This window comes from Puma concolor, chromosome A2 (assembly GCF_028749965.1).
Source record: "Puma concolor isolate L17-30 chromosome A2, mPumCon1.1.hap2, whole genome shotgun sequence".
Lineage (NCBI taxonomy): Eukaryota > Metazoa > Chordata > Mammalia > Carnivora > Felidae > Puma > Puma concolor.
In genome coordinates this window covers 156,878,215-156,892,916 of record NC_141668.1, presented here as the reverse complement: position 1 = coordinate 156,892,916, position 14,702 = coordinate 156,878,215, and the positions used below count along the sequence as shown (strand labels likewise).

At 49.5% G+C, this 14,702-nt stretch overlaps 1 protein-coding gene across 1 annotated transcript in view; it reads left to right on the top strand.

Moving 5' to 3' along the window:
- EXOSC7 (exosome component 7) overlaps positions 1 to 14,406 on the top strand; it is a 38,776-nt gene extending 24,370 nt beyond the window's left edge. The window contains exons 5-8 of the mRNA XM_086698459.1: positions 3,085 to 3,155; positions 8,910 to 9,033; positions 10,346 to 10,501; positions 14,164 to 14,406. Of these exons, the coding sequence (XP_086554585.1) occupies positions 3,085 to 3,155; positions 8,910 to 9,033; positions 10,346 to 10,501; positions 14,164 to 14,268 (456 nt within the window). The 3' untranslated portion in view covers positions 14,269 to 14,406. The remainder of the gene's footprint in view (positions 1 to 3,084; positions 3,156 to 8,909; positions 9,034 to 10,345; positions 10,502 to 14,163) is intronic.
- The last annotated feature ends 296 nt before the right edge of the window (positions 14,407 to 14,702 follow it).

The following is a 14,702-nucleotide window of genomic DNA, read 5'->3' as shown; positions in this document are numbered from 1 at the left end:
GCACTCCTTCGGTGGCCTGGTTGTGACTCCGCGTGGGAGAACTGTCAGGACTCTGTCACATTGACAGTATACAGGCGACCTTTGGTGGGGAGACCGTCACAAGGCTGTCTTGTGATAGCCCCGGGAGTGGGGATGAGAGGCTGGCACGTGGTCCATGGCACTGGGCATGGGCAAGGCAGCGGGAGCGGGGGAGTGACTGCAGCACCTGGCAGCTGGCTATGTGTGGTGCCGGGAGTTGCTGAGCCCGGGGGTCTGAGAGGATGGTTGAGGGGAAGTCCAGGAGGAGCAGGTGTCTTGTGGGGAGACATGTTTTATACCTGTGCGTCCTAGCAGTATTACGGTTTTGGAGGTTTGCCTTGTGAAAAGAAACCCCTCTGGCTCAAACAGTTAAGTGTCTGATTTCAGCTCAGGTCACGATCTCACTCTTTATGAGTTCAGGCCCCGCGTTGGGCTCTGTGCTGACAGCTTGGAGCCTGGAACCTGCTTCCGATTCTGTCTCCCTCTCTCTCTGCCCCTCCCATGTGCGCTCTCTCTCTCTCTCTAAACAATGAATAAATAAACATTAAAAAAAGAAAAGAAGGGGCGCCTGGGTGGCGCAGTCGGTTAAGCGTCCGACTTCAGCCAGGTCACGATCTCGCGGTCCGTGAGTTCGAGCCCCGCGTCAGGCTCTGGGCTGATGGCTCGGAGCCTGGAGCCTGTTTCCGATTCTGTGTCTCCCTCTCTCTCTGCCCCTCCCCCGTTCATGCTCTGTCTCTCTCTGTCCCAAAAATAAATAAAAGAAAAAAAGTTGAAGAAAAAAAAAAAATTAAGAAAAGAAGACATCAAAAAGAAACCCCTCATTCCCAGAAGGCCAACAGCATAAGTTGTGCTCTTCCCCTAAAAGAAGCGTTCTGGAACCTGTGCACCTGACAGGGGAAGGTGTGTTTGTGACCAGGTGTGTCCTGTTCTTCTCCACTTTGCTGCTTCCCCACCTCTGTTATAGGAGGGATTTTCGCCCTGGAGCCGGGACCACGGCCCAGGCTCTCTGTAACGCTAGACGTCCCACACTCCCGTTCTCTCCTAGCTTGCCTGGGCCTGTTCAGACACCGGGTCGGGCTGCTTTGGGTCTTCATATCGCGCCCACTCTCCCCTGCCTCCTGGCTGTACCACTGTGTTTGGCAGAAAGGTTCTTGCTAGGCCGCAGCCGCTTGGCTTCCGAGAGAGGAAGGTAGGGCCTTCGAGCCCGTTATGTGCCAGGAATGGTAAGGATGTGATCTCATTTAATCCTCATGGTCACCCAGTAGAGAAGCGTGGCTTTGTTTTCCTGACGGGGAAACTGAATCCCGGAAGGTATGTGGCCAGCAAGCTGCGGAGAAGAGCGTCAGCCTCGCAGCGCCCCACCTGGCTGACCCCATCGTGTGGCACAGCCTGAGGAGCCTGGGCAGGTGGACCTGAGGCCTGGAGCGGGCTCATCCCTCGCATCCATGGAGGAGGGCGGACTGATTGGTACCTGCCCTTTGGGGGGCCCTCTTGATTTCATCTCTTGCCGATAAGCCAGAATGTTGAAAATCAGAGTCTGTATCAGGCCACTGTGCACGAGTGAGAGGGCTTCTGTGTCCCCACCTGCCAAGTAAGGGTGGGTGATGGGCTCTCCAGGGTCCTTCCCGACTGGGGGGCCCTGTGGCTGCTGGAGCACTTTCTCTGCATAAAGTAGATGCTGTGGAAGAGTGGCGTGTGAAACGGTGGCCTTCAGCCCAGGCTGATCCTCAGGGCCACCTCGAGACTAGAGTACACATGCCAGGGTCTCACCCTGCATTTTTCTTTTTTCTTAAAAAAAAAAAAAAAAAAAAAAGGGGCGCCTGGGTGGCGCAGTCGGTTAAGCGTCCGACTTCAGCCAGGTCACGATCTTGCGGTCCGTGAGTTCGAGCCCCGCGTCGGGCTCTGGGCTGATGGCTCGGAGCCTGGAGCCTGTTTCCGATTCTGTGTCTCCCTCTCTCTCTGCCCCTCCCCCGTTCATGCTCTCTCTCTGTCCCAAAAATAAATAAACGTTGAAAAAAAAAATTTTTTTTTTTTTTTTTTTTTTAAGTTTGTTCATCCACTTTGAGAGAGAGCGTGAGCTGGGGAGGGGCAGAGAGAGAAAGAGAGAATCCCAAGTAGGCTCCACACGGCCAGCACGGAGCCCCACGCAGGACTCGATCCCATGAACCGTGAGATCATGACCTGAGCGGAAATCAAGAGTCGGCTGCTTAATCGACTGAGCCATCCAGGCACCCCGGCTCCTTCCGCCTTGGTGACAGCTCTGTGACATAGTTGTGATTTTTGCCCTTCATGAGGCGCGGAGCGCTGAGGTAGCTCCCGGCTGCCCGGTGAGCATGGGGATCCTAGCAGACAGTCTGACTCAGGAGTCCAGCTGGAGCTCTCCGCTGTGCGGCAGTGTGTCTGAACCAGCGTAGAGAAGGGCTAGTTGCATGCTAGGCAAGTAGGCTGGTGTGACAAAGCCAGGCAGTAGTACGGGCTGGCGGGGTGGAGTGGGGAGTCAGGGGAGGTCATATTTTAATAAGCAGTAATTATGCAGCATCGTGGGAAGGGTGCTGTCTGCACTTGAGGTTCGAGCTTAAAGGGAAGTTAGAGATTTGCCCTGGGCACAAATGCAGCGAGTGAAGGAAACGTGCCAGATTCTGAGTCGGGTTCGGAAGGCCCAGGCTTAGGACCCGCCTGCCTTTGGTAAGTAGCCACCAGGCTCCGCAATCAGGAGCCATTTGGGACAAAATGCAGGTGATCATTTCCTCCTTGAGTGCAGACCCAGTTGGCTGGGGGGCCAGTTAGAGGAGATCCACTGCAAGCCAGGGCCTGAGTGGTGGCCCCACAGCCGATGCCAGCGGCGACCTCAGCCGTGGGGCCCAGGCCAGCACGGCCTCCAGGTGCTTCTTGCAATTAGGGTGACGCCTGGAGTGTCAGCCAGGAGAGCAGCCGCCTGTTCTTTTCTTTATTTTGTAAATGCTCAGTCAGTATTTCTTAGGAACCAGTGTCCTTTAATTGGGATAATACTTAGAGTAAGAAATGACCCCTGCTTTTTCTTCCCACCTCACTCCCTGCCTCCCTTAGCTGCTGGAATGTGGCGGGAATTTGTTCGATACCATCTCCATTGCTGTAAAGGCTGCTCTCTTCAATACAAGGTGAGTCTTCCTGGAAACAGCCCCGTGGGCCTGCGGAGAACCCCAGCCGACACTTGTGATGGAAGACTCAGGACACTTCTACCAAAGCTTCCAGGGGAAGGTGACAAGGGGTTTAGCATGAAAAATGGTGGCCTTTAATGGTAAGCTCCGGATTTCACAAGATAAAACTAAATATATGCATATATTTCTGTGTTTGCTTTTTATGTTACTATTTTCGTAAGTAACCATGTCCCATGTAGAAAAATGTTAGAAAACCACAGAGAAGCAAATGGAGTGAAAACCACCCAGAGGTCGACTGTCCAAATACTGTTACTGGGTACAGAACTTCGGGGGCGTGGGTTGCACCTGTTGTGCAGTCTCCTACATCCCCGCCACCACTAGCAATGCCTGACACAGAGTAGGTGCTCACATATTCCCCGATCGGACACAAGAATGTTCTAAACGCAGGGCGGCAGCCTGCATTTGGGTTTAAGAGCAGGAAGTGGTTACGCCACTGTGGTTAGGCTCCCCGGCCAGATGTGCAGCAAGGGACGAGGCACTCAGCCTTCTTGGAGTTGGCATTCCCTCTAACCGTTTGATCCTGTAGCCTTCTCCCTTTCTACGTGCCAGCTTCTTTGAGGACGGTTTGCAGCATTCAAAAATAAATGCATGGGTGGTGACGTTCATGCCACGAGAGAGCTTACATTGAGGGAGTGGAGGACCGTGGGGTTTAGAAAATGAGGGTTAGAGACTTCTAGGGTTATCGTCTAAGGGGTTAATTGGATAAGTAGGCAAGGGTGTTATTCTAGAATGTTCATCACAGCCTCTTTGTAATGGTGACAAGTTGGGAACAACCGGAGTGTCCCAACATAGGGGATCGAGATCCTGCACAGCAGCCTCTTTAGAAGTTTGTTAATACAGAAAGCCAGTCATTAAACACAGACCTCTCATCTTGTTTGTTTTGTTGATTTTTACTTTTGGTAACTCGTATATTTAATATGTCTGGATATGTCCCAGGATGGTCATTGTGATTCTTTTCTAGGGCTCCCATCATAGGCGACTTAACATTCATCTGTATTTTAGAGGTTTTCTATGGTGGATTTAGACTACCTGGGTAATTCAGAAGAAAACAAAAACAAAGTTAAGTAAATTCAGGTGAGACATTGCAGGATGGAGTACCCGCTGAGAACGAAAGCTGTGGAGCCCCCCACCCCCACCCCAAGCTGTGCCACTAGACCCCTGGCTGAGACCAGTCAGGAGGCGGGCCACGCACTTGTGGCCACCGTGGGGCCCGAGTACCAGTGGCATTTGTGTCAGCCTGTGCTCGGGCTCTATTGGAGAAGAAAGGAAGTGGCCATCTGTTGGACCTGGAGCTTTGTAAAGCACTCCCCATCTGCCAGCTGGTTTTCCACAGGCACCAGGGCAAAAAGAGAGAGTAGAACCAGACAAGGCTCGAGGCTGTCTGGCTGTGGGGGGAAGCGTTGGGCAAGCTGTGCCCCAGGATGGTAAGACCCAGCTGCTCAAGTTGGGGAGGACACCTGTCCTGGGTGTAGCCAGGAGTCTTGTCCCCAGAACAAGAATAGCCCTGCAGATAGCAAGGGATGTGGACCATGTGAGACATCAGGTTCCCTGATACATGGAAAGACCATACGTCCAGTTCGTGTCCTTTAGAAGGACAGAGGCTCTTCTGTAGCCCTTCCGCTGAACTATGTTGTGGCCAAAGTGTCAGGAAGGAGTGTGTGTGTGTGTGTGTGTGTGTGTGTTTTAACATAACTGACCCAAATTCAAATGGATTACCTGACTTGCTCAAATAGGATGTTACTTAGTACTTCCACTCTGGGTACCCTTGACACGGAGACTTTGAGCCAGGGCAGACCCTAGCAGGACTCCTTGGCTCCTGTGGACATTCCCTGGCCGCGGCTTATCTGCTGTGGATGTTGTCTTGTGTAGGGACAGCCAACAGGGCTGGAATCATCGACGGCTTTTGTTAGAGGAGCAGGGAAAAGCACCAACGCTGTTTCTATCACGGTAGCTGAATGGACCGCCTCTTCCTCCCTGGCTCCCCCACCCCAGACAGAGATGAATGGACTCTGTGGGTTAAATGTATTTTCCAGCACCCAGCTTAAGAAACAACGTGTTCAGGCCCCCAGAAGCCCTCTCACCCTCCACCCCTGTGCTGTCACTACACCCACTGAGGAGAACCGTTGTCCTGTAACAATAGAATGGTTTCGTCCTTGATATAAATGAAATCATACCGTGTGGTGTTTTTGTGTGTCTGCTTCATTCACTGAGCATGATGTTTTGAGACACTCGTATTGTGGCCCGGAGTCATAGTTTGCTCTACGCGGCCTGCTGTTCCATTGTGTGACTGTGCCATAGTTGATTTATCCATTCTGCTGTTGATGAGCATCTGGGCAGTTTCCAGTTTTTTTGGCTATTCCAAACACGAACATTTTTGTATTTTTCTTGCACGTATTTACCCATTTCTGTTGGGTATGGGTGAAAGTTTTGGATCATAAGGCATGGCTGTGTTTGGTTTTAGTAGATACACTGCAAAACAGTTTTCTAAAGTGCTTTTACTGGATGATACTCCCACCAGTGTTGTATAAGCGTCCTGGGTTGCTTCATATCTTTGCCAACTTGTGGGCCTTTTTTTTTTTTTTTTTGTCTTTTTAATATCCGTCATTCTAGTGAGTGTCTCTTGGTATCATATTGTTTTAATTTGCATTTCCTTGATGAATATTTAAGTTGAATATCTTCTTGTATGTTTATCAACTACTTTAGTGGCCTCTTTTATGAAGTCCCCATTCCAGGGTTTTTGCCTATTTTTCTGTTAGGTTGTCTTTTACGTTTGGTAGGAATTCTTTACGTAATATGTCCGCTTATATGTACACATGCACACACACACATGTTTGCAGATATTTTTCTCCATTCTGGATTCTCTTTTTAACTTCTAAATGCTGTCTTTTGACAAACAGAAGTTCATATGTATGTGTATATATATATATATATTTTAATTTTTTTAATATGAAATTTATTGTCAAATTGGTTTCCATACAACACCCAGTGCTCATCCCAAAAGGTGCCCTCCTCAATACCCATCACCCACCCTCCCCTCCCTCCCACCCCCCATCAACCCTCAGTTTGTTTTCAGTTTTTAAGAGTCTCTTATGCTTTGGCTCGCTCCCTCTCTAACCTCTTTTTTTTTTTTCCTTCCCCTCCCCCATGGACTTCAGTTAAGTTTCTCAGGATCCACATAATAATTAATTTTGAAACATTGTACAGAGGGCCATTGAGAAAATGTCTCATTCTGCTTAGTGCTGATTATGCATGCTCTTCTGAAAGTAGAACATCAGCCTGATGTGGGAAGATCATTTCATTTCTAATATCCATTTAGTCAAGATAAAAAATTAGCAATAAATGCAGCTTGTGTACAGAGGCCCTGGCCAATGAAATCAAAGAGGTCGGGTTTATCCCTTTAGACAGCTCTGGAGACATTCCCCCCTTTGGGAATGTCTCTACTAGCTTAAGTAGCTCTTTCCAGAATAATGAAGTGTTAGCTATTGATGCTCTCTTAGCCCCCAGGCTTTCTCATCAGCGTTAGTAGCACTTCCTAATACCTTTCAGAACATGGTCTTCACTTCCATGGGTCTAAATATGTTAATTTGGACAAATGTGTTTCTAAATATAGAGCAGATGGACACATTGACGGTAGTTATGGGCAGGGACTCCTCAGCACTTGCCTAAGTCCTTAGTGACCCAGGCTTTATCTTCGTCATCTGTTTACCTGCCAACATGTTAAAAGTGGACAGGTTGGTCAGTTTCAGAGAAAATACAGACACATGTACATTATTCTTCTCTGGTTTTCTAGTTTCTCTGCCTTTATATAGGCAGATGCTGTTACGTTAGCAGTGGTGCAGAGCAAACACTGCTGTTGGGGCCCGAAGGCCTGCGTTTAGTCTTTGCTCCAACAATTGTTAGTGCCTGTGACCTTGAACAAGTAATTAAATCTTAGGCAATAAATGAGTCCCTCCTTGTGGCAGTTAGTGTGTTAGACTCTGAGGATGGGGGGGGGAGGGGAGGACAACATTGACCATGGTTTCATTTGTCTTTTTCTGTCTTTGAAGAACATAACTGAGTAACAGGCAATTAAAATGTCCAACTCTTATCTATTTCATTGCTTTTTTGTTTTCAATGAAATAATAAATGTGGAAGGATTCCAATAAACTCTAGAGGATTATCCAGATAAATATGGTATTATTTTATTGTAGTGTATTCCATTGACACACATAATTTTACATATTCAGAATATCTTGGATACAAAGGCCTCCAATGTCAAAGAAGAGTTTCTGAGTAACAAATGAATTTTGCATGAAAGTAACAAGGTAAAAACCAAGAAGAATCTCATATAACTGATCACATAATAACTCATCACATTCCCTAACAAGTCCCTCACACCCTGTGTAATTTAAGCATGAAGGGATTCACTCTTAGGTTAAGATTCTTTGCCTTGTTCACAAACAGCACAATATAGAAATCTGTGTGTTAGGTTTTATGATTCTTCAGAAGTTCACAGTTCTCAACACAATTGAATCTATCGGGTTTTGTTTTTTTTTTTTTCTCCCTTTATGGTAAGCCCTTTTTGTGTCCTGTTTAAGAAATCTTTGTCTACGCCAAGATGATGAAGATTAGTTTTAGGTTTTTAGTTTTTCTTCTAAAAGCTTTATTGTTTTGTCTTTCCCCTTTATCTCTACAGTCCATTTGGTATGGATTTTTATTTTTTATTTTTTTATTTAAAAAAAATTTTTTTTTCAACGTTTATTTATTTTTGGGACAGAGAGAGACAGAGCATGAACGGGGGAGGGGCAGAGAGAGAGGGAGACACAGAATCGGAAACAGGCTCCAGGCTCTGAGCCATCAGCCCAGAGCCTGACGCAGGGCTCGAACTCACGGACCGCGAGATCGTGACCTGGCTGAAGTCGGACACTTAACCGACTGCGCCATCCAGGCGCCCCTGGTATGGATTTTTATATATGGTATGAGGCGGGGATCAAGATTCCTTCCCCCCCCATTTGCATATCTGATTGACCAAGTGTTATTTTTAATTTTTTTTTTTTTTAATTTTTTTTTTTTCAACGTTTATTTATTTTTGGGACAGAGAGAGACAGAGCATGAACGGGGGAGGGGCAGAGAGAGAGGGAGACACAGAATCGGAAACAGGCTCCAGGCTCTGAGCCATCAGCCCAGAGCCTGACGCGGGGCTCGACCCCACGGACCGCGAGATCGTGACCTGGCTGAAGTCGGACGCTTAACCGACTGCGCCACCCAGGCGCCCCTTTAATTTTTTTTTTTAATGTTTATTTATTTTTGAGACAGACACAGAGCATGAATGGGGGAGGGGCAGAGAGAGAGGGAGACACAGAGTCAGAAGCAGGCTCCAGGCTCTGAGCCATCAGCCCAGAGCCCGACGCAGGGCTCGAACTCATGAACCGTGAGATCGTGACCTGAGCCGAAGTCGGACGCTCAACCGACTGAGCCACCCAGGCGCCCCGACCAAGTGTTATTTTTAAAAAGACCTCCTTCCTCCACTGCTCTCCAGTGTTGCCTGTGCACTCTTGGCAGGGATGGTAGGGACGAGGATGATAAAGTACAAGCAGAGTGTGACTTCATCTTGTGAGGCGCAGGAATTCTGACCCCTGTTGTCAGTCTCAAGAAAAAGAAGTTCTCTTTCTTCCTCACAGTAAGTGGGGATTTTGATTGGGCTTCTGTTTCTAGGATACCAAGAGTTCGGGTTCTAGAGGATGAAGAGGGGTCCAAGGATATTGAACTCTCGGATGACCCTTATGACTGCATCCGGCTAAGTGTGGAGAATGTCCCCTGCATTGTCACCCTGTGCAAGGTATGTGGTTGTATCTGACGGCTTTTGACTTCCTTGTGAGTCTCCTTCAACCCATTAAGGTTACTTAGTAGATTGAGAAGTTACAGCTTCACAAATCATATAGAAATAGCTTTAATCCAAATCCAGTAATTTGGTTATTTTAGAAGCCACTATATGAGCAGCTTTTCCTTTTATTTTATTTGTTTAAAAATTTTTTTTTTTCAACGTTTATTTATTTTTGGGACAGAGAGAGACAGAGCATGAACGGGGGAGGGTCAGAGAGAGAGGGAGACACAGAATCGGAAACAGGCTCCAGGCTCTGAGCCATCAGCCCAGAGCCCGACGCGGGGCTCGAACTCACGGACCGCGAGATCGTGACCTGGCTGAAGTCGGACGCTTAACCGACTGCGCCACCCAGGCGCCCCTATTTTATTTGTTTTAATTGGAAGGCATGACTGAGTCGCAGGGGGACACGAGGGGGTTCATAGTAATAGTAGCCAGAGTTTGTTAAGCTCCTGCATACCAGGCATCTCACTGAAACACCCTGTGTGCACTTTTCCCTTAATTCCCTCAATTCTGTGGGGTCTAGGCTGGAAGAATAATAGCAGGGAGGTTGAAGGGCGAACACTGCCCCCTCTGTGGGCTGTAGTGTCCATATCTGTGAAATGAGGGGTTGGAGCAGGATCTGGGCATCTGTTGTGTCAAGTGTGGCTTTTACGTTAGCACCGAGGCCCGTGGAGCCCAAGCTCTGGCTGATGCTGCTGTGTACCTGGCGCTGCCCAAGGCCGTGCAGACAGGCCTGCGATGGCTGAGATTGTCCCTGATTCCGCACAGGATTCATGTAAAAACGGGACTGTTTGGGTCAGGTTTAATTCCACTGAAGTCACTTCACGAGCCTGGGGCTTTGGTGAAATGTGGGGACTGGCCAAAGCCATCTGCACTTGACTCATTTTTGAGCATGTGACTTAGCTGGCACCCCCTTGATTCATCTTTGTCTTCAGTGAAACATCTGTGTGGCCTCACATGTCAGTTTCTCCCTGGGCCCCTCTGTTGGAGACATTTGGTGGCCTCACTTGGATGGTCTCTGAATTATGGCTCTAACCCCACTCCCACCCCACGTTTCCTTTTTATGCTTTTGTTGTTCTGCTGGCAGAGTGGCCCGTGGTAGAATTGCTGAACATTGTTTCAGGCATTTTCCATATGAGCAGAATCTAAAATAAGATCTGGAACGGGCAGTGCAGGTTCTTTGCTGGTGGAGATATTCCCTCCACGAAGCTGTCCAGGGTGGGCATCTGGGATGTGTGTTACCCGCGTGTGCACTCTGACCTTGCAGATTGGCTACCGGCACGTAGTGGATGCTACTCTCCAGGAGGAGGCCTGCTCCTTGGCCAGCTTGCTGGTGTCCGTGACCAGCAAGGGAGTCGTGACATGCATGAGGAAAGTGGGGAAGGGCAGCCTGGACCCAGAGAGCATCTTCGAGATGATGGAGGTGAGGCTTGGCCCTGAAGCAGGTGCAGGCACTGTCTGGGAGTGTTTGCTGCCGCTTCTTACCCCCTTGGTCACACCAGGGGAATTCTGCCTTTGCGCCCTTGACCCCAGACTTAGAGCTGGGAGAACAGCTGGTGTGAGCTGGTTTCTACTGACATGGCAAAGGGTGGTGGCCGTGGGGGCTCCGGACTGGGAGGTAAGGAACCTGTCAGTGATCGTTCCTTGTCCTCTCCCTCTCTGATCTCACATTTCCATGGTTCTAGATGAAACGGATGCGTGTGTTGGACTGATAACGTGGAATCGCTTGTAACTAAAACCCCAGGCTTCTGCGATCTGATGAGGGAACTGGGGTCCCGCCTGACTGCTTCCTGTCCTTTGAAGGGAATGAGAAAAGGTAGAGCCGGGGGGCTGAAGGATGCCGTCTCCCCATGTCTTCATGGCTCTAGAAGTGTTCAAAAGGAGACAGACAGGAAATCCTTCCAACTGCCTCGGGGTGGGTCACTCCCCACGGGTCTCAGGCTGTCAGGCAGCACCAACCATTGGGGTGATGCGTGTGTCTCCCTTACAGGCCTGAAAGGCCCCTGTGGCAGGGACCACCTGTGTCTTCCCAGACTCCCCTTCCCCCACGTCCGCCTTGACTTTCCAGAAATCTTTGAGGACTCTGACACTGACCGACTGACTGACTGACTTGCCGGGAACAGAGTTGGCCAGACCCAGGTTTTTTGCTCTGGGTACTGCGTCACAACTCAACGTCCAGAGGTCATGGCTGACTAGCAGGCAAGGTTGCCACGCCCACTCTTCCTTCACGCCTGGAAACACTGACTTAGCACTGAAGGCTCTAAGCACTTAAAGTCCATTTTCTCTTTCTGTTGTCTTATTTGAAAGCAAAAATGAGCGGTGTGCACGGTGTCGAGAACTCAGGCGTGAAGACAGACTCCCCGGGCTGGGAGGCAGCTCATCTCAGGGAGAGCGTAACGTGGTCAGGGTGCCTGCCGCTGGGCGTGTTGTGAGGCCCCATGACGTTCCCCAAGGGCGTGGGGGTGCGGCAGTGTCGTGGCGTGGGTCTGCCCGGAGCTCAGGTGTCTCTCGCCGTGCACGGCAGGGGGATTCTTCGTGGCCGGTTGGTCAATTGGTTAGTTTTTTTTTGTTTTTTTTTTTAATTTTTTTTTTTAATTTTTTTTTTTCAACGTTTATTTATTTTTGGGACAGAGAGAGACAGAGCATGAACGAGGGAGGGGCAGAGAGAGAGGGAGACACAGAATCGGAAACAGGCTCCAGGCTCTGAGCCATCAGCGGGGCTCGAACTCCCGGACCGCGAGATCGTGACCTGGCTGAAGTCGGATGCTTAACCGACTGCGCCACCCAGGCTCCCCGGTTAGTTTTTTTTTTTTTAAACAAAAACCCTTCAAATACTTTATAAGTTCTGCCTCTCTAGACAAGTGGTTCTGAAACCTTGTCTTGGAAGGAGCTCTTCTCCCCCACCTCTTCCAGGAGAATTTTACGGGAATCCCAGTACGTAAAACAAGAAAAGCAGTAAGGAATCACGACAATTTATCGGGCACTCACTATGTGTCAGGTGCTCTGTGTTTAGTGCTTTAAACATATTATGTCATTTATCTATTTACTTATTTTTAATTTACTTTTGGGAAAGCGCAGGTGGGGGAGGAGCAGAGAGGGGGACAGAGGACCCGAAGCAGGCTCTGTGCTGACAGGCTGAGAGCAGCGAGCCCGACGTGGGGCTCCAGCTCACAAACCACGAGCTCATGACCTGAGCCAAAGTCAAGATGCCTCCTCCCGACTGAGCCACCTAGGCACCCAACCTATTGTCATTTAGTCCTTAGCCTTCCTGTGGGGCAGCCATTGTTGTTATCCTTGGTTTTGCAGACGTGGACATTGAGACATGTAGCAGATAGGTAAGTTGCCTGTGGGTTTCCCAGCTCATCATGCCGGCAGTAGGATTCACACCCAGACTGTGCGCTTCTAGGGCTGCCCTGGCACCCCTGCAGCCACACTGAGCTATTTTTAACCCTACGAACCAGGTAGGCTGTGGCTGCCGTGGCTGGTAGGAGAGCCAGAGCTCTGTCTGGTGAGCCGAGCTACATCCTCCTCCGGGGCTCGGCAGATGAGGTCTGCAGACCCAGCTCAGGGGGAACCATAGCCCCGTGGTCCTGTCTGACTGCTCTGGCCTCACCCAGGGAAGCAGCAATCCAGAAATGCCTGTTGTGAAGCTTAAAACATCGGTGGGGGGTTGGCCTCTGCCATTCACATTCAGACCTCCCAAGTCCTAGTGTCCTGTCTGTCCCGTCCCCTCTTACCCCGTCCCTCACCTTCATTCATATGAGTAATCAGTACCCCTCTCTGATCGACTCTGACATGTTCTCCTTCTCTCATGTTATGGTAAAAAACCTTTCTGGTCACTTTGGTCCTTAGCCCTGACTTTGCATCTCATGCAAGTGAACACTTCCCATTTCTGGAATGAGATCTTTTCATATGAATTTCCGGCAATACTTGGAGTCTCATCCTGTGTTCCAGTTAGGGGCCAGGGGAGAAGTTCCTCATAACTGGGAGGGTTGAGGCGAGGGTCCAGGCCTGGGTATCTTTCTCCCTGACGTTGCCGAGAGTGGAACCGGCAGCACAACTGAATGAAACCTTCTATGGGAATGTGGAAGACTTGACGACGTGGAGACCTGTGGTTGGTTCATCATAGTCTTGAAATACACATGAGCAGGGCGCCTGGGTGGCTCAGTCGGTTAAGCGTCTGACTTCAGCTCAGGTCATGATCTCCTGGTTCATGAGATCAAGCCCCGCGTCGGGCTCTGTGCTGTCAGTGCAGAGCCTACTTTAGATCCTCTGTCCCCCTCTCTCTGCGCCTCCTCTGCTCACTCTCTCTCTCTCTCTCTCTCTGTCTCCCCCTCAAAAATAAACATTAAAAAACTTTATTCATGAGCTCAGACACAGAAAACAGTTTCATAGAGAAAGATTTTTGTATGTTCTTTTTGAGGGGCCCCCTCGCGTCTCCTGTGTGGGGGCTAATTAGGAAGTCTGCGGGTTGTCTGACCTCTTGATGCGTCTTGCTCCTGACATCCCATGCTTTTAGCGTCTCTGCATGGCAGCGATACCGGAGACCCTACCCAGGTATCAGCTGGGTCCCCTCTGAACAGTCCTGCTTAGAGATTTGGTGGCAGGTGAATGAGAAACTGCTTGTTCAAACGTGTCCCCAGAGCCATCTGTTCCTTCATTAGACACACTCTCGGTTCCCTGTGGCCTCCCTCTGCCTTCTCCCCACCGGGCAGCAGGACTCGGCAGTAACCAAAACCAGGTCTGCTTGACGGTTTTGCTGCTTGTTGTAATGGCAGCGGGAGTGCTAAGCGGGAGCTAATGGCTGAGGCAGCCTTGGCTGCTTCCTGCTGGCCGCCTGGGCCTGGGGGTAGGTGTTCTCCTTTGTTTTTGTTTTTAGTATGAGATTTTTCCAGAAGGTAACTGTTCTGTTGTTGTTGTTGTTGTTTGGGGGTTGTTTTTGTATTGACTTGTTTAATTAAATAAAAGTCCCTTAAGGCAGATGGAGCCGGTATAGTTTGGACGGCTGGCAGGCAGCGAGGGAAACTCTCCTGGTCTGGGTGTGTGTGCCTCACAAGTGGGTGTGTGCTCTCTTCTGCCCTGCAGACTGGCAAGCGAGTGGGCAAGGTGCTGCACGCCTCCCTGCAGAGCATTCTACACAAGGAGGAAAGCCTGGGGCCCAAGAGACAGAAAGTCGGATTCCTGGGATGACTCACGTCAGCGCAAACACGGGCTGCGTGTTTCTTCCTTTTCCTTTTTTAAGCCGCAGTTTGTATATATTTTTCTTACCTGCTGTAAACCTGAGCTGACATTCGTACGTGTAAAATTAAAGTCTGTTTTCTAGTCCGGTTTGGTATGGCTAGAGTTCTTCAGCTGTAAGCCAAGGTGCCGTTCGGTGACCACCCGGAACGTCTGGCCCTCATCTAGCCAGTGGCAGCTGAGCCCAGGGTTGCGGTCCGAGGGGGAATTCTCTGGTCGTGTCTCTCCAGGGAGACTCCTTTATCTCCTGCTGCAGGAGTTCGAAAGAACAACAACACAAACACGAGAATAAGGGCCTGCCAGAAAAGTGGTTTAAAGGAAATGCTTATGATAATGTGTTTTGTGAAAAATATTTCCCCTGTAGGGCTTTCAAAACAAGAAAAACA